General features: G+C 39.1%; 1 protein-coding gene across 5 annotated transcripts in view; it reads left to right on the top strand.

Moving 5' to 3' along the window:
- DIP2C (disco interacting protein 2 homolog C) overlaps positions 1-26,389 on the top strand; it is a 308,123-nt gene that overhangs the window by 181,021 nt on the left and 100,713 nt on the right. For 4 of the 5 annotated variants that reach the window (XM_066314645.1, XM_066314638.1, XM_066314632.1 and 1 more), the window contains 5 exons: positions 12,106-12,231; positions 13,086-13,295; positions 19,400-19,531; positions 20,919-21,038; positions 21,978-22,175. In XM_066314645.1, coding sequence (XP_066170742.1) covers positions 12,106-12,231; positions 13,086-13,295; positions 19,400-19,531; positions 20,919-21,038; positions 21,978-22,175 — 786 coding nt within the window. The remainder of the gene's footprint in view (positions 1-12,105; positions 12,232-13,085; positions 13,296-19,399; positions 19,532-20,918; positions 21,039-21,977; positions 22,176-26,389) is intronic. The other variant, XM_066314623.1, reaches the window with a different exon arrangement.

Below are 26,389 nucleotides of genomic sequence, written 5' to 3'. Positions count from 1 at the left end.
TGCTATAAAGTGTAGTAACTGTATTAGTGCAGGGTTAAATGGTATTATTTACTTTTTACAAATGTGGCAAATAGTTTAGCTGATATTAATCCAAAAGCATTCCTTGATTTGTTTACTACTGATTTTAAAAAAAATTCTCTTAGTATTTACTCATTTAGAAACAGTATTTGGAAAGGTTTGCCAAGTGTGGATCATGGCAATGCTTTTCTCTTAGCGACTGCCATTCCTTATCCAGTGCTTGTACTATAATGTTATCTGGGGGCTCAGGATGACACTGGAGCCAAACGGTGCTGTAGGCTGATCAGTAACTTTGCCAGGAAGCTTTTCTGCCTGGTGGATTTTCAGGCAGGAATGCTCATGCAGAGGAATACTGCCTTGGACAGCACTTGTGTCTCTGCATGTCAGCATGGGGCTCGGTCTGCTCTGGGGCTGCAGGGTCAGGCACAGACTGGAGTATTTGGTAATAAGGGTCATGGAGGTGTAGCTGAGTTGGCATTACAGCTTTTGTTTCCTCAGTGCCGTTTAGAAACTACATTTCTCGAGTACTTTTGGAAGCTGCAGATCCATGGATTGGAATGGTGTGTTGAGATAAGGAGAGAGGGATTGTGTGGTGGAGTAGGCAAAGGGGTAGCCCGAATAGGCTTTCCCTCCCCTGCCGTGGTGTCTGAACGGGCCAACTGAGCCGAGACTGAGGTTTTCGGGGCTGTTGTCCCTCCACACAGTCACTGGGGCCCTGCTGGTGGCACTGGCTGCATTCTGCTCTGGCTAACACTGAAAACCCTCAGAGGAGGACCTGAAGTTTCTGCCGCCATTATTTAAAATGCCATCATGCCGGCTGTCTTGCTTTTGGGAGAGTGTTCTTAACTGATGTGGTGCTCAAACCCCTGCCCTGGTGTAGCCCTGTGGTGCGTGTCCTTGCAGCCTGGCCCCTTGGCTGTGCCTGTGGTGGCCGGAGCTGAGCTGGGCTCTGCTGCCACGTAAAGGCTGCAGTGCAGTACAGCAGCACTGCTGGGACCCTGCCAGGTGACAGAGCCCGTGGGCAGGGCCCTGGGATCAGAAATTGTTTACTTGTCACCATCAATCTCCCCCAGTTCTTTGTTTCCCAGCCGGCCATGGTCCATGGGGTTCAGTGAGCAACACTCCCTCCGAGGCCTTCACCTTTCTGGAGGACAAGAGTGTTCTCCTCCCTCAGCTGGGTGATCATACACAAGGAACTGAAATATCAGCTCCTTTCCAACTTCATTTTTCCAGAAGGACAACCTGTCGCCTTTAGATTAGGCCAAAGCAAAAAGCTTGAGTTCTCCATCCCAGTGCTGAAAACCAGAGCTAATATTCATGTGCTAGGACTTGGCTTTTACTGTTTCCACACTTGTCAGTAGTAGAACCCCACCTAAAACCAGAATGGATAACACAAAAAATATGCACCAATAAAATTTTATAGAAGGGCAACATTAATTTCTAGGGAATGTGGTCTAATATATTCAAAGGTATATGGATGTGATAGGAATGAGATTGTGTCTCTATGATTTCTACTGCACCAGAATTCTCTGCTTAGATAAGGATGGGACAAATGGGTTGGGCCAAGGTTATTAAGTCTCTTGTTTCTCATGAGCTTTGTAAGAGGCCTTGAAGATGACCAGAACACTGCTTGGAGCAGTGTAATCCTTAAGAGAAGTGATACCAATGAGCTCTAAAAACTGTGTTTTCCAGATATTCAGAATGATGAGGGAAGTAGCAGTGTAAGTGAAATAGTGCTGCTTCTGTCTGGGGGTTCATGGTGTCCTAGTAGTGAGACCAGAGAAGGAGAGCAAATGCACTGCATGGACTCAGTGGATGGGTTTTAAAAGGCACAGCAGCAGGTGAGCACAGAGCTGGGAGCTGAGAAATGGACTGTTTTGAGAAATGCCATTTGTGGAATCAACATTTCTCAGCAGGTAGAATGGAGGAAGAGTAGGGCCTGTAGGACCGTTGTGGTACCTGCACCCCCAGCTGGGAGAGTACCTCCCTTCTGACACTCTTCTGGTGATATTTTTTCCCCTATAGTTTAGGTGGTGGAGGTGAGAAAGAAAAAATTGGTCTGGTACACCAGTCTTGGAGAGCTGCCACCCGTGCCCCAGAGACCCCACCACTGTAGGGAGCAGTGAATTTCCAAGTGCACTCAGCAATTCTTTTAAAAGACATCATAATCTAGGAGATACTTGGAGGTACTGCCAAAACTACACCTCTCACAGCTCAAACTCATGGGCCACCTTCCCACACTGATGTTCACAGGGGGAAAGACAGAACAATTTATAATGAGCATGAAATTGTTAAACTTCGTAACAAATCAGCCCAGGCCAGGTTTGAGGGCCATTTGAAATAGGGTATTTAGGAATGAAAGAACATTCTCTGTAGACCCAAGTCCTAGAGATGCTGGCACCAGACCTTTGTTAACTGAGCTGCTCTGCTCTAGGAGCTTCAGTACTTGCCTCAAACATGTATTTGTTCTCATTTACTATGAGGTAGGTGTGTGCATGAACCCTAACAAATATTGGTGATATTTTGTGTCTTTACAGCTTACCACATGGTGATTTGAAAATATACAGGTAACTTAAATTTTGTGGTTTTGAAAGGACAGTCAAGATCTTGCTCTGCAATCCTGCCAGAACTGACAAAAAATAATTACACTGTGAGAGTTCTGCATGCTAAAGGATGAAATGGGAAGATTTGAGGAATCATTTTTACAGAGCCTTCATCATTTAGCATTTCTCCAAAGAATAAGGAGAAAGGAAAATATTTTTAACATGCTATGTATTTGAATGGGACTGCATATAAATGTTCATGTGACTGATCATAAAACAAATAATATTTTAACCCTAAATGTAAGTGAGGGTTGCTTGTAGAAGTTAATTTGAAATCATTAACCTGACTGTAAACAGACTTATTCAGAAATTAATTAATCTCCTATCTGATTTTACTTGCTTACAAATTTCAAGCTACAACTCAATCAGGACAAAAAAGAAGTTGAAGAAAAATGCTGGCAAATATGTAATTTATATGACCTCATCTTTGCTTTTGACCCAGCTGAAAAAGTTTGTGAGGATATAGAACTCTTGAGAAAAATTATTTGAGGATCTCTGGAGAGAAACAAATATAAAGTTAGTTTAGTTCAGATTGCACAGTAAGGGGGCTGAGATGAGATCACTGTGTGAAGCTGACTTCCAGATTGCATTACAAATGGGATAATAAATAAATGGAGGGATGGAAACTATTAGTGGGAGACCTGCATGTTGGGGTTTTATTTCACTTATGAGTAAAGTTAATACAATTTTAAAACTCAGAGTTTTGAGAAAAACATTTTAAAATTAACTTTATTATAATACCTGAAGAATCCAAATTAAAGTGAAAATGTTGCCTTCCAGCAAAACCAGCAGTGGAGTCAGAGAGAGTTCAGTCTGTTGTTTTGGTGTCCTCTGTTTCCAGCATGTGAGCTCTGTGTTTCCCAGCCTGCCCATACAGCTTTCCCAGCCACGTGTTCAGCTCCTCTCTTCCTTCTAGCCAGAGTTATGGATTACTGCTGTGCCAGCCAAAGTGGGAGTTGACAGCCATGCTTCTCTTCCTTAGAGTTTAGCTTTCTGACCCCATGAGAACATGCCAAGCATCTGGTCTGTGCATGTTTGCAGCAGGTGGGGATGGAAGATGCTCAGGAGGTGCTCGGCATTGGCTGAAGGATGGCATGGCCCTTTGTGGAGTGCAAGGAGCAGCTTCCCGCAGCAGTGGGGCTTGTTGGCTGCAGCATCCTTGAAAAGGCAAGGCTTTTCCAATGGCACATTCATGGGAGTACACATCTTTTCTAAACCACTGACTTTTAACTGGCAAAAATGGTACAGATCAACAAAATTTAGCTCCAACTTCATGAAAAGATGGCAGAAGTTATCCTTGCATATCCATGTATCCCCAGTTCCCAGTAAAGCCAGAGGCCTAGTATATATAGCTTTAATATCCCAAAGACTGAAACTTGCCCACGTAATTTGTTTTTTGAAAGGTGAGCAACAGTTTATTTCTGTTAGGAACCTCCACAGCCCTCCTATAAATGAGAGTTATCTTAGAGCAGCTGTTTTTGCATTCAGTCATGTGTTGACTGTTGTGAATGCCATATTTCAGAATTAATAGCACACCTGCTTCCAGATGGAGAGAAATTAGGTGTCACACTGTTTGGGCCATGTGCTTTCCTATCTTAATACCCAGTGAGATTGTGAAAGTATTCTGAGACTGCTTCATTATAGCATAGATCTGTTATGTGGACTCACTTTCACATTCCCAGGGGTAAGATGATTTCCAAGAGACTGATCTGTGTTGGATGAGCAGAGCAATTTTTATGAAATCACTTGCCCTGTATCTGCCTGAAAATAGCCAGGACAACCAAAAGACAAAACTCAGCTGTAATCTGTTCTGATGATACCACATTTACCATATTTCACCCTATTTAATATGTCCTGATTGCACTTCCAATAAATGTAGCTACCAAGTTACCTTTATTCAGATTATTTACTGGCTGCTTATTAGGAATTCTTAGTGTGTCCTTTGTTTCCATGGTAGCTCTAAAAAATGTCTGATTAAACTCAGAAGCAACTTTAGTGCTTTCAACTACTGGTTTCCTGTAAGAGCAATTACCAACCTTCTCTCTGTATAATTACTTAGCATACAATTGCTATACTTATCATTGTCTTATACAGAATTTTCAGCCAAAATAGCATTTGATAGTCACCTTTGATAATGCTATTTTCTATAGTATCAGCTGTTTCCCTGTAATAACTGGAAATGGTTTTGATTATTCTGTTACACTGTATGTTGATGCAGCAGAAAATCCCTTGCTTCCATTGCCTCCTCTGTCTGTTCTTCCAGCTGTTTTCCTTGATGCCATCCCAGATGCTTGCTTCCCCACGACAGAGATTTATTTGTGGTTTTACTTACTTGTTAAATGCCTGACTTCAGGGCTGATCCTCCACTGCAATATAAATGAGACATAACTATGTATTATATGTACCTAAATAGCCTCTAATTAAAAATCCTTTGGCATTCTCAACTCATTAGAGCAGAGCATCAGCCTTCTTGATCTTAATAATCTGCCATTCTGTGAGTGAGTTAGTTGTATTTGAGGCTATCCTGTAACAAGCAAGGAGTCTAAACCTTCTCAGTCCTTAGGCCTCTCTTACTCCCAGTTGTGTCATCCATCATGTTACCAGAAATTGGCTGCTAATGCAAAGGAATAAAGATTGTTTCTAATGGCTAGCTCAAAACAAGGGAAAGAAAAAAAAAAAAAAAAAAAAAAAAAAAAAAAAAAAAAAAAAAAAAAAAAAAAAAAAAAAAGCTTGGGGGAGAGGAATTACATGAGCCCAAAGGAAGAAACAGAAGAGATGGATGAATTCAGATCACAACTAGGTTTGTCTCCAAGCAGTTTTATTCTTCTAAGGGTACGTCCCTTGAAAGGAGGGATGGAAGTAGTATCATTGCCTCACAACAGGCAAACCAGGCTGCAGAAGATGGTAGGGACTCTGTTAGATAATTCTGCATCTGTACAGAAACAATTAGGCCACAGCTTTTTTTTTCATATTTGTGTTTCTTAAACAGCTGGTGATTGCATATGAAGGCTTTATAATTCCTGGGAAACTGAAAACATGAGCAAAACCAGAAGAAGGAATATATATTTTATCAGAAACAGAGGCAGAAACAGATTCTAAAATCTTGGTTCTAGCAATGCATAACACCTGTCTACAGCCAGTCTAATTTCTTATCTTAAAAAGAGACAGGTCTGCGTGGTAAATGAGATGCAGGAGAACTACTTGACACAGAACTGCAAGACCTGATTTAAGTACAAAAGAAGATAATGTTTTTCTTTTGTGTGCTGAGGCATTTTATGCAAGAGCTGTGAGGAACCGTTTTATAATGTGGAATTTTTTAATGTAGTTGTTGCTTGCCGTGGGAGGAGCACTCTGGTCTATGATCCATGCAGAACTCATACCCAGATCCCTGATCTCTGAGGATTTGCTGCTTTGCTTACAGTATTTTGAGTGTTTGACATGCCTATGGAACAAATGCAGCTAATATTGAATAAATGAAGCTGCTGAGGCAAGTTAAACTTATGTAGGGAAAGAAAAATCCCTAATAAGCCCTCCACCTTGAGGAAGAATGCAACTGTAATTTGTTGAATAGGTTCTTGTTCTTTTAAAAAAGAAGATCTGAAGAGAAAAGAGTTCATTCTGCTAAAAGCTGCAAAGGTCTTTAGGAGGACTAGGAATTTGCAGCATATTTCAAATGTCTCAGTTGCAATTCAGAGCTTTAAAGGACACTGTCTCTGGCCCAGGTAAGGAAAGGGGCATCCCTGTTCATGGGGTGTAAGGAGAAGGGTGAGTCAGGGTTATGCTCCATGCCAAATGAGAATGCACTCTTTGGAGGAGTGCTCCTCTAGCAGCTGTAGAGAAAAATGAGATGCTGCAGCATGTGTGGAGCAGGAAATGGCTGGCCTTGTTCATCACACAGCAATGGTTTTTTGCTTCAGGAAAAGAAGACTGATTTGCTTGTGGAGATAGCTGAGCCAAGAAGGATCATACATACTGTCTTCCTCAAAGGAAATGACTAGGAGAGGGCAGCTTGTCATAGAGGGAAGTCTCCACTTGTTTTAAGTATGCATATATTGGTGCAAGGAGGAGAGAAAGCATGTTTCCCAAAAAAGGCTTCATGAAAAGCTCCAAAGAGACTTACATTATCCCAGAGCCAGTAAAACCATCCAGCTCAACTTGTGACTAAATAAAAATTTGTAGTGTTCCCCCTGAAAAATACTTCAGGTCATTGACAGCATATGGAATAAAGAGCACTGTGAACAAGGAGTCAAAAGTATCAGCAGTCTGAAATTACAGTGTTTATTTCTGTATTTCTGGGCATTGCTATTTGACCTTTGACCACTGCCCAGCTATCAGCAGTTAATACAGCTATCTCCCTAACATTTCTGTCACTCAGTCACCCCATTTGAGAAAGGTGTCCATATCAAGCTGTTTCCATGCAGTAATGTCTCTTTTAGTGGGGTTGGCTGTTTTTCCTGAGCCTTTCCAGTTAAGCCAGGAGCACACCGTTGTGCCAAGTTATGAGATGAACCAGATCAAAAGAGTGACTGCTCTAAGCAGAGCACCTCTCAGGAAAGCTGGACAATTCATCCTGTTGATGGCATGAGGAATTTGCAACAGTTGAGAGTTTCTGGTTGTGGAGCTCGTTGGCCGAAGCCATAAGTCATCACTCTGGAAGTCTGAACTTTCAGACCCTCATTCTCTGTGCCAGTTTTAATTTCTCTGCCCTTTGTTTTGAGACCTCATCTCTTGAATAATAACAGACCATCAGCTCTTTGAAAGGAAAACTTTCTCTCTACCACCTGCTTGTTTTTACGGTTCCACTTCCTTTCTGTTTCACTTACTGACTTTATACCCAAAAGTATGCTTGCCCTTTCTATCCTGTCACAGAAAGTAAAGGAAGAAAATAAACAAGTAAAAATGCTTGAATACAACAGGGAAAAGACTGGGGACAGAGCTGTTGTGTCTGCAGTTTGCAGCTTATAAGAAATATGTCAGGTTGAATGCTGAACAGAAGGTTGATTGGAGTTAAGCAACGAGGACAAGGTAAAAAGTGAGCTTTCCCAAGCTTGTTGCTTTGCTCTTTCCCATTTATTGATTCTTTGAGTACAAACACACAAATTGGATTCAATGTGTGGTTGGCCAAGATAAAACAGTGGAGAACAATGGCAGATAAGTCACTTTGCCTTAGTTCCTACTACTGTAGACAGAGGTAATGATATTTTACTCTATTTTTCTGCTCTAGATTTTCTGTTAAGACATTCTTGTGGAAAAGCCAGGTGGGAAGAGTAAAATGATTTTTTTTACCTACAGGAGAGCTATGAAGGGTTAGGATCTGGAGTAATTTTATCAGCTGTAACAGTGTAGTTACAATGAAAGAGTATTTCACCTAAAAGTATCATTTTTCCACTTAGACACAGGACTTTCGCAGAATGCTTGAGTGAAATTACATCAAAGTATATTTCTGTTTGAAACTGTATCAGAAGTTTATAGTAGGTGAGAAATTACAGCAAGCAACAGTATAAGGAAAGACAGAAAAAGTGTTCTTTTTGCGAGTGGAGGGGTTTTTTTTTTACAGGAAGAATTTTTCAGGAAAAATTAACACAGAGAAATCTGTGTTTAATAGTAATGCTCTATCATAGTATGATGAAGGAATTCAGACACTTTTGTTAGACCTGCAAGACAGGGGCATCACCCTACCAGAGATGGTTTGAAATTTTAATGTGGTGTTCTTGCTGATGCTGTGTGTCATGTGTAGAGAATACAAACTGTTTTGTGATGGTGGGATTTGGGGGGATAGCAGTTTCCTGTCCCAAAGGAACTTGGATATGTTTTTGCACTTTGTCCCAGTGTGCATCGCAAATGTGGTTTCCTTTCTTTAGAGAAAAAGAAACATCCAGTTCCTACTGTATAAATTCTTGTTGCAAGTCTCCTTGTATTCTTTTCAGCAGCTGTTAGGGACAGCTTTGAAGAAGCAGTGGCAGAAACAGATTCTAAAATCTAAAATATTACATACAATATGATGGACACCACAGCCCATCTTTAACCGAGGTAAAGGAGAAGAGCTACCACACTCCTGTTCAAATTCATGAGAAGCAGATTACCAGGGACACTGATGATGGATATATGTTGCAACTTGGATTTAAATCCATGCTTCACAAAAGTACAATAAGAGATTATTAGTTGCATTAGTTGCATTTTGGTTAACATTCCTTGTGTTTCCAAGCAAAGTTGGTTTGTAGACCAGAAAAAGCTAAAACTTTAAAGCTAAAGTTTTGCTAGAGAAAAGCAAAGTATGTGTATCCAAAGTGGGTATCTGAAGTTGATCTTTGCAGGGAACAGACCTCCTCACTGTTTCTGTGGTAACAAGATAGATGTTGTAACCCATGAGTTGCTCTCAAGTGCAATTCTGAAGTATCAGTCTGGCTTTCCCTCACCTCTCTGATTTCTCAATACTTCAGGTCTTGGTCTCAAGACATGAAGGGTTGAAGGCTGTTCATCAGCTTAACCAAGTCCCACTCTGTACAAGACTGTCCAGACAGGTTAAGAGGCTCTTCAGAACCCACCAATAGCCTTTCATTCAAAAGGAAGACCATACAATCTATTTAGGGTGTCATTCATTCTCTACCTAATCCTTAGCCATTCTTTATATGCCTAGTGGAACTTTATTTAGCCAAGAGTTTTATTCCTGAGAGAGACCAATGTGAAAAGATTTTTCACCCAAGCTTGACTGTTTATGCTGCATTTTATTCCTCTCACCCTAAAGTCTTGTAAACTCTTGCTGATGGTCCCTGGAGACAATCTCTGGGTTATTTGTCCTAGCATTTTCTAGACATGTGTCCCAGGGTTTTTTGGTAGCCTCCATGGTCTGAGTAATGCCTTCTAAATATCTGAGTTTGTAGGCTGGGCTGGGAGCAGGTGTGCATGTTCCTTCTTCCCATTTAGCTTCTCTCTTGTTTATTCAGAGTTTCTTGTCTTTGACATAGTTTTGCTTTCCTGTGAGGTTTTGGAGTTTTTTTAAGCAATCTATAGTGCAGTTTATTCCATGGTAGCCCATTACAAATAAACACATCAAGAATGTTCCTTATGAAGAAAACAACAATTCCTGGAGTCCTGTGGACTCATTTGAAAATTAAAACCCTGCGGAGTGTTTTTAATTAAGCTGATGAGTCTACCTTCTTATATCAAAACAGCCTCAAAGAAGAAATCAAAGAATTCACAAATTCTGATTCAGCGTCCAGCTGTCACTAGCATTTTAATGATTTTCTGTCAGCTGTCCTCCTTCAAAGATTTTTGGCAGAATTTCTTCTCCCTCCTGACACAGTTAAAAAACAATCCTATGTACAATAGTATACAAATAGTCCCTCCTGTGTTGATCAGCAAAATTAATTTTCTTCCAAAAATTGATTTTTTTTTCCAAAAATTGCTGTAGAGTGTTGGTTTGTTGAGCTTTTTTAAAGGGAAAGCTCCTTTTTCTTTTTTTTTTTTTTACTATTTGATATCTTATTCCTATCCTTTGAAGGAAACCCAAGAATTTTCCCTCTTTAACAGATAAGAAACTATTAGGGAGCATGTTTAGTCCTGTGTACCTTATTGACATTGGTGTGAAGCAAGCAGGTAGGAATTTATCTTGGGGTCATGCTGTTAGGAAAGACATTATTTATTTTCATAGTCTAATACTTTTCATATAAATTTTCTGTTACTTTTCACATAAACTTTTCATCAGTTTTTAATTATAAGGAAGACCTTAAACTTTCTGCTTAAAAATAATGACTTGACAGGAGAGAAATTATTCTCTGGGTTGATGATAACATTGATCTTCCTTCCTTTTGGTCCATTAGCTGCACAGCTCTTTTATCTTTTGAGAATGATTTTCCAGCTTTGCTGTTTGCTTTTTTTTGCTGATATTCTCAACCTCTTTATGATTTAAAAAAAGAAAAGAAAAGAAAACAACTGACAGAAGCATCTGGTAATGCTCTTTTTCTTACTCTTTCCTGCTGTACTTCTACTGAGAGCTACTTAAATCCTGGCAGAAGATAGGAAACTCCATTGTTGGAAATGAGACACTGCAGCTTATCAACAGCTTATCATTTAGTGCTTCTAGTCATCCTTGCAGGTTGTTACTCACAAATTATTTACATAAATGTGATTCAACCAACGCTTATTTAAATAAGGATAGATACAGATATAGATATAGATATAGATATAGATATAGATATAGATATAGATATAGATATAGATACTCTTTTCTTTCCTGTTGCTTTTCTTTGGGCACATTGCCTGTTCAGAGCTGCCACCACATCCTACAGGAATAGGAAAATGACAGCATGCTGCCAACCCAGCCTGTGAGGGCAGTCTTCCAGGAGATGCAGCAGAAGTGGGATCACTCTGGATTAGACCTGATTCTCTGTGCTCCTTATCCCCAGATGGGAACAACTAAGCTATGCACACAAATTGCTGTACTTTCTACAACTGACCAGTGGCAACTGGTTAAAAGTCAAGATGTCAGAAGGTCAATATATGTGGCAGCTTCTTTACACACAAGGAACTCCTGTTGGCTGCTGTGTCTTTTGCATGCATTCACCCCGTGTGAGTCTTGTCTCAAATCCATAGAAATATGCAGACAAACAATGCAAGGTAGTAAGCTAAAGGCAAACTTGTTTCAATATGTAGGTGTGGTAGTAATTAAAAAATTCTGCTTAAAACAAATCAAAATTATCAAAAAGTCACTCACATCTTTTAGACGTGATAAATGGCCTTTTTCAAACTTTGGGAGGCAGGCAGCTCTAAATACATGGGAAAGGCAGAGAAGCTGTTCACCTCCCCAAGGAGAGGGGATCTGTTGGGTACTGTGGAGTGGGCTGTTGTGAGCTCTGTGCAGTACCTGCCTGCAAAGCACCAGATCTGTGCTTAGGGTGTTTTTATTTCTCATTCCACCTCAGGCCAGCCCTACATAGTACTTAGTTTTCTGTGAATAATGCCAAGTGACAGTGGCAGGAGAAGGATTTTGGAATGAGGGGCCTGTTGCCATTTCTGTTGTGGTATTTTACATACCTTTTATCCTTCAAGCAAATGTTCTTTTTCACTTAGTTTGTGTGACTTTTGTGTAAATTGGAAACCTTATCCATTTAAAAAATGGGCAATGTTAATACACCACAGTTTCACTGAAAACAGCAATGGGCACTGAAGTAGCAGCTCCTGGCTTAACAGAGGTTTGCTCTGGGGAAGTGATGTTCCTGCTCTTCAAATACTGCAGCACTGTTCTGGGAATATCAAACAGCTCAAAGGGCTTGTTTGTTAGTACAGCACTTTTCACTGTAGCTGCTTTTTCTACAGTTGAGAACTCCTGTAGTTCCTCTGAGATCCCGTGTGTTCCTGGCCTCCCATCACAGGCTGTGCCTTGTCAGCCCAGCTGGCACATGTGCATATCTGTGCCAGGTCTGCTTGCTGCACAGAAAACTGTTCCTTTTTCTCTGACTCTGGCTTCAAACCTCTTTCCTTCCAGATGTCCACACAGAGGCAGTGCAGGCAGCCCTTGCTAAACATAAAGAAAGGAAAATGGCAGTCCCCATGCCCTCAAAACGACGTTCATTGGTGGTGCAAACATCAATGGATGCCTACACACCTCCAGGTAAGTGTCTCTCTATTTTTATGAGAATTTAAAAAATGGTCCTTTGTGCTGCTATGAACTGCTGATCTGTCAGCGTAGATAGTAATGGAACTGTCATTTGATGCACACTGAGCTTAACTGAGGTATGTTTGAAATGAAGGTGAACAGAGTGGTGGAAAAGTCAACAGGGACAGTTCACATGATTGCTTTGCCCTTGGTGATAGCTTAGATTGCATTGGTCCTTTTGGGCTTACAAGGACCTAACTATGGCCTGCTTGTCATATTTTATGATAGTCTAAGTTCCTTTCTCTTTTCTGGTTTATTCACTAACAATGTAATGTAACATTGTCTTATTAATTAGTTCCTTTTCAAGTTTATCTGCTCTTTTATCTACTAGACTGTGAAAATACCCCATATCTCCTGCTTCTCATACTCACTGAATCCAGCTGAGACTCCCCTTTCACTGAGGATTGCACTTCGTGCAACTGGAAAAGTGTCTCACAGACTTTGTGGAATGAGCTTGGGAAAGTTTTTTTTTTATATTCTCTTCTAGCTGGAGATCTTCAGAAGATTCTGTGTTTAACACTATGAAGGAAGACTTAAATTATCTTTTTTTTTCCTTTTTTTTTTTTTTTTTTACCATAATACACATGCCATGACCTTAGAGCAGGAGAAGTGCATAGTTAGCAGCTGACTTAGTTTAGCAACTGACTTAGTTTCAGGGCTTTCAGGACTGCAGTTTTCTCATGGTGTTTGCCCACCTTCCTGAGATGTTCTTAATGGCACTTCCTTGATATTTTTGATACGAGTATGAGTTATTTCTATTAAGAAAACCACAAAGCACTGCAAGTTAACAAGCTGTTTTTAATTGCTAGATACTTCTTCTGGTTCAGAAGACGAAGGCTCCGTACAGGGCGACTCCCAGGGAACTCCCACCTCAAGCCAGGGGAGTATAAACATGGAACATTGGATCAGTCAAGCGATCCACGGCTCTACCACATCAACCACTTCCTCCTCCTCGACACAGAGTGGAGGCAGTGGTGCTGCACACAGACTAGCTGATGTTATGGCTCAAACACATATAGGTCAGTATACAGATGTGTTGAGTGTGTCCAGTTTAACATGAATTATGACTCTCACATTCAGCTGATGCTGCTGTATGAAGTCTTACAGAAGTCTTTTCTGTGCTGCTTCTTTGCTTTTTAATATGTATGTATATTATATGGAGAGATAGCCCTATGTTCCTATTTCAGGAGGGGGAAAAATAGCAGTTTACATTTGGGGATAAGCTTGTTGTGGCAAATAGGGTCTAGCTGTTGGTTACGAAGTACCTAAAAATGTACAGTTGCATGACTTCCATTACTTAGCACTATAAAGGTCTCTGTAGGATTCATCAGTAAGGAGAATCAGTGCATGCATCATTAGGGATTGCTTGCATATGAGTTTCCCCCACTGCTGCACCACTTTAATTACATAGCTTGAGTGATTTTTGATAATTCTGTTAACAGTAGTCCTCTTAAACATATTTTTTCTGCTCTTAATTGAATTTAGAATACTTGAACTGGGATATCTAGCGATTATACTCTGTGGGAGAGACCATTACATAGCTTCAGAGAAGGGAGCTGTTATTATTAATAGCTTGTTTATTTCCTTTGAAAAGATCCTAGGAAGTCAAAGCTTTCTTTCCATTAGGGCTAAGCTTCACAGACATTATTTCTGAATGTTGTGCCAGTGACACTGGTCTTTATTAACGTGAGGGAGCTATTTGATTGGAAATGTGGAAAGCAAGGTTTGGTTTCTGTTCACTCTTCAGCTGCTTGTCATAAAAGGCCTTTGCTTTGGGTATATTCTTGCTGGGGTATTTTGGGTTCTCACTGAAAGACTGTTGCAGTCTTTGTTGGAACAGATAAAGCAACCTTACCATTGTCTTACTACAGTTTTGTGTGACTGTTCTTCAATGGACATTTCCTTTTCAAGTATATGTAATGAGATACATGAAAGCATCTTCAGTGTTTCTGATTTTATGTGCTGGAATGGGAGTACATATCCCTTGGTTTTTGCTTTGAGTATAGCTTGATGTAACACCTGTATTTTCAGTAATCCTCTCATCATGATTTGGAACTGCTGAATTGCATTCAGGGGAAGAACTTGTATTGTATTCATAAATTCATGCTAAATGAATGCCTAGAACCTTGTTTTAGAAACACATACATTGGGAACACATTAATCATTGCATTTGATTATTTTCTGTGACTTCATCTTGAAATGCTATAGGAAATTATAGCATAGAGAATTAAATTCATCCAGACTCTGAAAGGTTGCATTACTCACACACAAAATCTTAATGTGTCTTTAAATATAGCTTCTTTATAATTTGACATTTTAGTAATTTTAGATCAGGCACAGTAAATCTTCTTTTATAATCACTGAGTTTGTGGTAAATAATACAACATTTATAGAGCTAAATTTAGATGCCACAATTCTGCAGAAGAGGGAAACTACTATTTCTTATACGTGTTTTATTGTGTCTTGTTGACTAGAAAGATCTTGCCTCTGAAGGAAGCAGTTGAGCGTACCTCAGTGCATGCATATTTTCATTCATTCTGACAATAAGATGCCTTAAATTGCATGTCTTCTTGGACAGTAGTTGAAGTGTAGTAATGTAGAGGTCATTTGGGCAGAAAATATGAGTGATGAGACTGGGATCTTATGGTTACCTAAAATCACCGGAAATGTAAGAGAAGCTGCACAGTTGATAACTGTAATATGTATTTCTTCATGGGTGAGCTGCATTCTTTAAGAACTTGAAATTAAATTGCTATTTTATTTCTTTCCCATCCAAAAGGGTAGATTTCACATTTAAATGTATTCTAAGAAGTAATAGATTTGAAGTATCCTTACAGAAGGCCTGGCCCTTTCCAAGGCAGTGGGCCACTGATGGTAGATGAATAATAATCTTCAGCAGGAGAGAAGATGAGAGAGAAGAGTAATCCTGTTCCTTAAGGCTCCTCAGCTATCAGAGACAGTTTGTTCTTGGTCACAAAGAACATACATTACCATGGCTTGATGTTTGTTTTGTCTAGGGAATTGTTCTCTGGAGCCAGACCAGCCTGCAAGAGATAAATAAATCAACTGTATTTATGTAAGGCCATACTCTGAAGGTGCCAATTTTGATAAATACGGATTCAACGTGTAATGAGGAGACATTAATGATAACCCATAATAAAGCCCTCCATTCTGATATCCACTAGGATTTTACCTCCAGGGTTCATCACAGAATGAAAAGGAGATTTTTTTCCAGTTTAAGTATACAAATGCAGTCTTGAAAAGGGATTTGATAGAAAACTCTGGCTGTAATATAATCAGAGTTATCTTTGTGAATCATTTGGATAATTTGCATAAGCTATTATATGCTTTTACTGTTATACTGTTCATTGACTGCTGCTGCTGCTTTATTGTGGCCAAAGTTCTAGTTTGGGATAGCTATAATTTAAATATTTATTCTCAGCTTTAAGATGCTCAGAGTTCTGCATTAAGCTACAGGCAAAGCTTTTAGTTTGGCATAGGTAACACACCTGTGTTCAGTAATTCTTGAATTTAGAGGTCAAATCAGTGAAATCTATAAAAAAAAATCTGATGTTCTGACCTTTCCTTGGGTCAATACTGTGCACATTTCTAAGATCTTGAAGCTTTCATTTGTTGGTGTTACATGGTTTGGATTTCTATGTATATAAAAATCAGGGACAGAAAGCATACCCCAAAGCTCATGCAATGAAAATTACCCAATGCTTGCCTATCACTGTAAATCTATATGAAGTTAATCATCTCACTTCAAAGTTTTGATCCTATAGGTGCATTTAATGTTTCTTTTATATGCTTCAAATATGGTTCTGTTTGAAAATCAAAGGGTTCTATCCACATTAAAGGCTACATAGATTGCTAATCAGATAAATATAAAACCATGTGCCATAAGCATGGCTGATAGTTTTCAGACAACTTGGAAATTCTTGTGTTCTGACAGGGAATGTTAACTTATACAGCAGACTAGTTTATAATTCAGTCTGTCACCTGGACATCAATACAAGAAAAACCCAGCTAATGGAAAGAGCTGCTTCTCTGACTCTGGATTTCCCTGACAACCAGAAGAGCCAGCTTATTTGGGAATAAAAGCTGCATTTTCTTCAAGTACAGTGTTGCAGGAATGCTTTTTGAGTTCCTGGAGACTTTTCAAATACCTGGTACTTATGTGAGCTTCCAAACCTCCACTGAAAGTATTCCTCCACTTCTTTGCTTCTCCTCAGATGTGGAGCTTTGTCAGTGCACATGCTCTATCCCTACATGAACGTGCTCTGCTTTTTTGGGCCTTTCTGATCTTCATGAAATGGGGTAAATGATGTCGCTCCAGTGGCAGAAATGAAGAGAGGCTTAACTGGAGCCAGCTGTTCTGTCTGTGATCTCCTAATGCAAGGATATTGGAAGAGATGGGAATAGGAGGTGATGCAAATATGTGTGTTCGATGGAGGAAGTGCTTTGAAGTCATGCAGCTGTCAGTTTCTACTTTTTAGTGAACAGATGTGTCAGGATCATGATTCTTAATGAAACCTCAAACAATTCTTCAAGTTACCTGACATAAGAGCAAGCAACTCTCTACAGATTGTGTGTAGCCAAAGCTTGGACTGACTGTTCTATACAAAAAAAAAAAAAAAAAAAAAAAAAAAAAAAAAAAAAAAAGGGGGAATTTCACATAACATAACAATTATCTTTTCCTTTAGAAGTCATTTGGAGCAACTCTTTGTATGATTTTCATTTCTCCTGACTGTGAGATGCTAGATGATTGAAGATTTGTAAATCTAATGGATGAAACTTAGCACTGTAGATGCTGCAATGATAAGACATCTGCTAAGCAGATACTATGAAGGAACACATCATGACCAATTTTAGTATTCCTCTTCTTCTGGATAAAAGTAAATTGCAGCTGGGCAGCCAGGGCACTGCAACTCCTTCACTGAGTCATGGTGGCAACCTTGAGATGAAAGTTTCTTTTAGGCTACTTCAGGTGCAAGTGCTGTTTGTTCAAAAGGAAAGCCTTTTACGAAAGAGCAGGACTCTTGTTATGTTCTTTTCCCCTGCTCAGCACCATGTGTAACAAAGAAGAATTTGGGTTTTAAACACAGAGTTCTGAAGGGAGAGCATCCCTACTCATGTATCTTCTGCCTCATGCATTTAAAAAAAATAAATCTTTAACTCCATTTCACTTTGCCTTGTAAAGTCTGAAAGATGGAAATACTTCACTGGAAAGATGTAAGCAAATACAGCTCACTTTAAAAGTACTTTCTCATGTTACTAATAGCTGACTAAGTACAATTATTTTCTTAGTCATGATCTCCCATATGCATACCAAATTGCATTATAAGTAAAGAGAAAAAGATAAACATCAGCATTTTTTAATTGACTTAGTTATTGAGTAATACAATCACAATCTATAAAAAAGCTCTTGCCACTTAACAGGAAAGCGGAAAAAATTGTGCTGAGTCTAAAATAGTTGATAATAAAAAGAAATTTTAAATGAAGGCATTATTCAAGCAATTACCAGCATAGGCTTCATTGTTCAATCTATTGTACTTCAGTTGGTCACTAATGGCACAATATAAGGTGTTTGTTTCAGTAAAATTGTAACAATGAATATGATCAGAAGCAAAAGCTCCCACTGGATGCTTATAGAACGCCAGACGTTTTTGAGTTGCTCAATAAAAGCCATTTCGTGTTTTCCTCAACTATATAATATGATTGATTGGTGATAGGATTGAGCCCTTATGATGTTGATGAATATAAACATTAAATAACTGTTGCATACATTAATGTCATGTCTTAAATCTGCCTGATGATTGTCTGTCAAATGCTACCTTTAAATGAGAGGTATGCAAAATAAACATCTATTAGCATCCTTTCCTGTATGTGTAGCAAAAAAAAGTAAGTTTTCTGTGAGTAAATTTGGGACTGAATGCACACAAATCACAGTATTTTGAAGTTAAAACTCATAAAAATGAAAGTGCTTTAAAATTATGTTTGAGATTAAATTTACTGTAGAAGTTGAGGTTCTAGTTCTTAGACCACCAAAATGCTTAAAAATGAGGTTTAGTAAGAAGCACATCTTGAAAATGGTATTGGAACATGATGACATTTTTCCAGAATTTTCGCATTTTGAAAAACTCTTACCCTATTGTTAAATGGAATACATTTCTCTTCACTTCCATGGCAGCAGAATGAAGACCTGCTTTCTTTTGTAACTTAGAGGCTGCTGGGGATCATTTATGTCAATTGAAAGAAAAGCTGTTATTCGCTTGTGGTGTTTATCTCCATCTAATCTAATGTGGATAAAAACCTGCAAAAAATTTATGGGACAACCTATAAAAAGAGCACAAATATGTAGGAAATACAGACTCAGACTTGAAAACATGGGAAGATGAACTGTGGTAGCATGCTGAGTTATCAGGCCATGAAAGAGAAAGATTATCTCTCTGGAATTGTTCAGCAGTGCTGGCATGAGTCAGACCAAATCGTGTTTGCCTTCTGGAAGGCAAGGCTTTGTTATGCGGAAGAATTGAAATATCTCTGTCTAAAAATAGCAGACAAGCAAGTGTCCGTGAAGAATGCAAAGTTCATGTTTCTTTACATTTTATTTCTTGCCTCTGGTTTCCAAACCTGCTATGATTGACTTTTTTCCTTTCTTAACTAAAACTGACATATTCAAAATACAGAGGTTATAGAAGTGATATGCATTGGCACTTGCAAGTGATTGACAACGTGCTGTGTTCTTTTCACTTAGAAAAACTAACACAGTAATCCATGAGAAGTGTATTTGTCTGGGTCTTTTCTGTTTGCAGATGTCCACAAGCTTTAAGTAAAATCAGATGTCAGCGGAGAACCTACAACCTAATTGTATAATTCTTTTAGTCTATTGCTTATGTGATTGCAGATACACAGCCCGATTTTAATCAGTGCAAACTTTATTTATTAAAATTGTACTACACATTATAGTTCAGTATAATAATTCTGTGCTTTGACTTTAATGCCTGTTCCTATGTTGGGGAAAAAAGCCCCTCAAATGGTCTTCTTTCCTCTGCCTTTTGCTTTTCTGCCCTTTGACATTAGAGGTACACAGTTAAACCTGTTAACTTACTTTTCACAGAAAATCATTCTGCCCCTCCAGATGTTACCACTTACACCTCAGAACACTCAATACAAGTAGAAAGACCACAAGGATCAACGGCACGGGTGGCACCAAAGTACGGCAACGCTGAGCTCATGGAGACTGGTGATGGTATGTCCCAAAGCAGAACTGGGGTTGTTTGGGGTATCCTGACCTTTTTAGTGGTTACTGTGTGCATCTGCTCTTCTTTTTCGGGTGTTCTTCATGGTTCTTTGCCCGGCCACTTTTCATTAGTGAACACAAAGCTGCAGCACCTTTACGGTTCTAAAATAAGCTGGTATCAATGAAGAGAACATAGAGAAATATTTCTTAATCAGCAGAGCTAACTCCCCATAGAAACCATTTGGCAAAATCCCTCAGGGAATCTCTTCAAATTTGCCATTATCATGCTGCCTGGTTACAGCTAGTCTGTTTTTTTAAATGGCAAAGAATGTGACATGTGAAGATGGCTACATCTTGAAAATTGACATGTTTGAAGTTTTATTCTCCTGAGGTTTTTTTTGTTGTGGTTTGTTTGTTTGTTTTGGGGGTTTGTTTGTTGTTTTTTAAACAGTTATTTGTAAACCCTTCCTTTTTTACTGCTCCTCTTTTCTAAAACTTAACAAACAATATTTCAGCACAGGATGGATTATTGACCAAGTGTACTGCATCTAAACTTAGTAGCTTCAGCTCTAAATACCACTTGGTAAAAGTTTATGGAGCCAACCTTATGGAAGGGTAAGAAGTTGAAGTTGCTGCTATGCAGTGACAACAGAAAACTGTTTGTTCAGGAACAGATGACATGCACATTGGAGAGGTTTTGCACTCAACTGGAGGAAAGGAAGGGGGAGGCCATTGATGGGACTATATTATAAAAATTCCCCTTGCCCCAGGCTGCCGCTCAGGCCTGTTTTTTCCAAAGTGCTGTATGGGCAAGCACGCTCCCTTTGGAGATTGCTGGCTGATGGGATTGGGTGTAGGGGTGTTCAGAGAATGCAGGGGCACGCTGAAGTAATACAAAGATGTGAACCGTGTTTAAGATGGGTACTGAACAGATGTTCCCTGCAGTGTAAAAATAACCCAGAATAAGTGAGGGGCAGAGCCTATGACCCACACTCCTCACCAGGCTGCAGTCTAGTCAGACAGTGTTGGTATGCTCAGTGATCATGGGGAGGGCCAGTGCCAGTTTTCTCACTGACCATTGCTGGGGCAATTCTCTCAGGGTACTCACATTTGCTGTAGGGACATTCTTTCCACTGCACTTTTCTCCCTCAGTTTGTGTGCTGTTTCCCTCTAATTTTGCAACTTCACTCTGACATTGCTGTATTGATTTTATTTACCTTAGGCATCACTGTTCCTTTTTGCTTATATGTTTTGATGTTAAATACTTGAGTCACGGTATGGCATGAAAATGTAGTTGTGGTGGCCTTGCAGTCCTAGACCTTTCCTTACCCCACTTGATGCCTGGTGGATGCAGCGTAGCCATTGACTGATGTCTCCACTGATCCCTGTCCTGCAGGAGTACCAGTGAGCAGCAGAGTGTCAGCAAAGATTCAGCAGCTGGTCAATACACTAAAACGGCCCAAACGACCACCATTACGAGAGTTCTTTGTAGATGACTTTGAGGAATTGTTAGAAGGTAAAATGACTGTTTTTCAAAAGGTTTGGGAATTGCTTATTGAAACTCTGTAAAATGTTTGTCTCCTGCATTGACTTTCTAGAAAGCCAAGTAAGCCCTCCATGTACTGGCAAGTATCAAAAAGCCTTTGGTATTCAGTGGAATCTGCTTGTAGTAAGCTTGGACATAGTGCTGTGGAGTCAAAAGTGTCTCTTTTTTTCTCAGCTTCTGGTTCTGCTTGCAAAGAAATGGCAGAAGAGAGTGCAGGGAAGCTTTGCTTTGAGAGCATTCAGCTGTGGGTTACAGCCATTACTTTGAAACAACAATAAGAGAAAATATGTTAGTGGAGGAGCATGTTAAATGTTTTATACATCCTTTGTGTAACAGTGAAGTATGAAAAATTAACCAAATGTAAGATAGAAAAAAAGATAAAGTCAGTGAATGGAACTTTTTTTTAAAAGACCGGTGCTTTGAGAATTAAGATTTGCCAGGATGTGGAAATTTAAATGGTCTTCACAGGAATTTATAAGAAAACATGTAGCAAAACATGACTTAAATCAATCTGTTACTTGTTAAAGTACATTTTTGTCAGTAGTTCTGCAGTTCATCTCATTACTGCTTTTTTTCCGGGAAAAAGTATTCTCCATCTCTCTTTAGGAATAAAGAATGGTTTACTGTTCTGAAGATAAATATATGCATGCTGCTTCAGCTATTTCTTTCCCTTCTTGTAGAACTAGTGTAAGAGTAAGGACTGTTCATTCCTGAGGTGCATCAGTTGTTTGATCTATGTTAAAGTTAGAAGTAAATTATTCTGTTATATTTCTCTGTTGCTTCTGAATACCTTCTTATATGTTACTGTTTTCAGAACTTTTTGCAAAGGTAACTTATTCTCTTGATTACACAGGTGTACACAAGGTATAGAATTTACATGGTAACTGTATATCTTTTCATGATCCTAAGTTCAACAGCCAGATCCAAACCAGCCAAAGCCAGAAGGAGCTCAGATGTTGGCAATGCGTGGGGAGCAGTTGGGTGTGGTTACAAACTGGCCGCCTTCCCTGGAAGCCGCCTTGCAGCGATGGGGGACCATCTCTCCAAAAGCTCCTTGCCTAACCACTATGGATACCAATGGAAAACCACTCTATATTCTCACTTATGGTGAGCACCCTTTGAACTATTTGTGCTTTCATATATCCTGTACCGTGTGTAGTAAATGCCTTGTAGTGAAAAAAGGCTTTGTAATGATGCACCTGTTCCATTTGTGAGTAGGGTAAGACAGCTCTGAAGCTGTTGATGTCTGAGTATGGGTTGCTGAGATGTTACAGTGTGATTTATTTCAGACAGAGGAAAAGAGCAGAGTAGAGACACCCATGGAATAGCAGATTATAAATCAAAACCCCTTTTTAAATAGGAATGCGTCCTAGGTCAGATTTTCCTGAAGATTAATGTCCAAATTCATTGCCCTTGGATATCACCCAGGCTTTGTTCTGCAAAAGCCTAACCTGGTCTACAAAATTCATCAGCTTCCTGAAGAAGTTAATAGGTTTTTTTCACTTGTTTTACTGACATTGTAGTAAGTGTGATTTGAATTATTTCTCCTGATGGGTTAGCTGTACAACTAGCAAATGTACCCCCTTGAAATAGATTTGCCCGGATATATTTTAGTGTGACCTTTGGTGTGTTCATGTAGTTCAGTGTGTACTGCCTGACAATGTATTGCAACCAGGAAAGGCCAAATAAAAATAAACATAAGGATATCTCTGACAAATAACTCCCATACTGCTTCTAATTTTGAGATGTTCAGGGGACATTTGGGAGATGTTCAAAGGAATTATTATGAATTACTGTCAGACTTTGAAAGTGAGATGGAGCATTTCCATATGTTATTGATATGGATATAAAAAATTATTTTGCCTTTTTTTTGTACCTTCTCAGGGACTTGGAGTTCTGTGCAGAGAATGTTGTTACATACTGTGATATAGAGGTCTGTCTGTCTTGTTCAGTGCTGAACATTCATCTCCATTCAGGAGTCAGACTCGTGATGGTCTCCGGCCAAAACATTATCTGCTGCAAGTTTGGCACTGCAAATATAGTTAAAGGCTTTTAAAGCATAAGAGAACCTTTTCAACTGAGGGTCATGCATGAAACATTTTCCCTTCAGGTACTTCAGAATTAAGAAGTGACTTAATTTCAGGGGCAAACGTACGATTCACCATTGATGAATGTTTTTCTTCCTTAAGGACATTTACTTGAAACTAGGGAAGAATTTTAAAGTTTGCAATTATGTGTTTGTAGAAGTTATGTCATCTACTGAATGCCCTAACTAAATTGGACAGGAAAGGAAATGAAGCTGTTACCGAGAATCAGACCATTTTTCTGAATTTGGGATTCTGTCCAGAGAGTCTGAGCATATGTCCTGCTTTGCCTGGGGCTGTAGGGTGAGCAAATCAACTCGAGGAACATATCTGTGTGGCTCATGGAGCCACCTAGCCTGCTTCTCTGTCCTGAAATAACTCTTTCCTCTTCTGCATTGTCTGAATCTTGAGAAAAGTAGGACTAAAATTCAAGTTTTTGCACCTTTCATTTGGCAGCACTTTGGGATGTGGTTTTCCTGTTGCCTTTCAGTAGTTTCCTGAGGTCAGAAAAAAATCAGTTTGGTGGGGTTTTTTTTGGTGGTGTTTTTTTTGTTTTGTTTTGTTTTGTTTTGTTTTTTCTTCTTCTTTTTATAGATAAAAGAAACTAAAAACCACAACATTTCATAGATTTGCTGAATTCTTCTCTGCTAGATGCCTTTCATGCTGATATTCTTTTTAATGAGAAATATTCATTCACTATGTTATAGTAGTTTCCTTAAATGAAAGCTGCTTTGGAAATGTCATTAACAATGCAGCCACCTGCCATTTCACTGATGATTTTATGAATGATTTTGCTGTAGCTAATCCACCTTCTGTGCCTGCAATATTTTCTAGCAATTGCAGGCATGGCAGTTTTTAACTTGAAAATAATAGATATTAAGTTCTCAAAATCATTAAAGACACTCCTACTCATGACTTTTTATCCTTGTGCATAGTTCCACTGGTCCTGGTAGTAATAAACTTCTGAAAGATGAGCTTAGCCACAATCCTACCACATGCTATTAATGTGATGCTCAATTTCCTCATGTGCTTGCTATGATCAGGTGACTAAAATTTTAGCTGCCAACCCTGACAATTTTCAGTAGCCTCTAGTTTTACTCCACAGGCATTTTCAAGTTTTTTGTCAATTCTAAGAAATACTGTTACCAGGAATTTTCATATATTTCACAAATACTCATAAATTTTAAGAATAATTCTAATTTTCCAGAGTTTTGGTTTTTGAGGTATTGTCATCACTTGCACCTCCTCTTGAATATTTTACCTTTATTTACTGTTTTTGCTTCAGTCTCTTCTCACACTCCCTTGTCTTCATGGAAATCCTCTTCCTTTATCCTCCAACTTCCCAGTTAAGAGGAGGATTCTTCCTGATGTTCTTTGATATCATTCTTAGTACCTTTTCCATTTTTTTGTCCTTGCATGGATGAATCGCAGGTTTGCCTGCTCATTCCACTCCTTTTTCCACCTTTCCAAGATGATTTCCAGGAGTGTCTCTGCAGCTGTCAGCTAGATCAAGGCCCATCTTGAGCAGGAGTTCTAATGCCATTAACACCAATCATATTTACCTCCTCTTTTGTGGATTGCTGTAGACAATATTGCCTGCCCATCCATCTCTTGGGCTCTAACTAGAGTACCAACAGAGCCCAGACATTTGTTTCTTTCTTCGTTTTACAGCCATTCTGTGTTCAAACCTTGCAGGTTATTTTAGAAGGAAATCTTCTCAAATTGAGGCCTTTTTACTGCATCTGCATGGTGAAATCTCATCCTGTCTGTGACCTTGGTCTCAATTCTTACATCACGCTCTCTTAAGAGGGCTGGCCTCTTGCATCTACCCAGGACACTTTCCTATTTGCCCTTGGTGGCCTTGCATGCTGAATAGGAGCTCTGAGAGTCCACAAAATTCTGCTTCTCCAAAGTCTTCCTCACAACTCCTTTGCTGTCCCTTCCAGAGACACATTTGAGGGCTCAGAGCAGAGGCTGAGTTATGATTTGCTGTGGCAGGCGGTGGTGGATCAGTGTTGCAGGGACCAACTTCTGTGATACACTGGAATGGATTTCCTCCTCTAAGGATGTTCTTGTGGGTGTGTCTGAGTGTGGCTTTGGGTGGTGAGTGCTCTAGGTTGTGAAGGGCTTCTGGGCTAGAAGGGGAATCAGGGGTAAAGAAGTTGCACTTCCAGCTGTTGCTTAAAATCATTGCTGCCCTCCCATTTCTCGGCAGGAGTTCATCAAATTTGTAATGCTTTGTATCTCCTCCTGTGTGTTTTTCAGCATGTTTTTTAAGCTTCTTTTCTTCATAGCATGTCAGGACTGGTTTTTTCTGTGTCTCTCAGATTACTTTAGATAGAATAAATGTATAACTGCACTTGCAGACTTGATCCTTTTTTTTCAAGCAAGTGTTTGAAGCAGTTTTCCTCAGTTCTTGAAGTTCTTCTCAGTGCCCCAGTTGTAATCTTTATTTAATGTACTTAAAATTCTTAAATTCTTTCTAGTGAATGAAACACTACTTATTTCTCAAATATTTTGTTCCTCTGGGAACTTGTTTAAGTGGAGAACATCTTAAATTATTCTCAATCCCTTTATAAATCAAATCACTGAATAGGCATAAATTGAAATGTCTGAGATATGGGAAGGAAATATGTCTTTATCAGGTTTTATGAGAGTCTGAACTCTGACTAAAAAAAGTAATGTGTACTTTGAGGAAAAGGAAGACAATTTCTGGATCAGACAGAGTTAATCAGGGTAGTGAGGCATCTGGTTTTGGTATTAATAATGAAGTGTGCTTAGTGATTTCTTAGAGGAGAAATGTGAATAAAGGAAAATGAAATCCTATATGGTTCTTATGATATCAGAGCTACTTTTCTTACTTAATGATTAGTATAAGGAGAACCAGAAAGACTGGGGAAAAAGTAAAGGGCTGAAAGTAATTTATCAAGGTTTGAGCCTTCTATTTGTAACCATTGTTAAAAACAACAAAATGAATACCAGTTAAATTTGTCTTATATAAAGAATATAATTTCCTTTATGTAACACTATCTGTAATCAGATTTTTAAAACCATTTTCAATAGCTCGGATGTAGTGTTTCCCACATCAGAGGCCCACTAGAGACAGCAAGACTCATAAAAAAAGCAGATGTGACTCTCTGGGCAGAGGACTGTTTCATCCATTTGGATTCTGTGGAGAAGGGAATGCTTGGCTAATGGCATTAGTTTGCAAATGAATTGCTGATTTTAAAAATAACT

This window comes from Sylvia atricapilla, chromosome 1 (genome assembly GCF_009819655.1).
Source record: "Sylvia atricapilla isolate bSylAtr1 chromosome 1, bSylAtr1.pri, whole genome shotgun sequence".
Lineage (NCBI taxonomy): Eukaryota > Metazoa > Chordata > Aves > Passeriformes > Sylviidae > Sylvia > Sylvia atricapilla.
The sequence above is the reverse complement of the archived record's forward strand: the minus strand, read 5'-3'. Positions and strand labels throughout refer to the sequence as shown.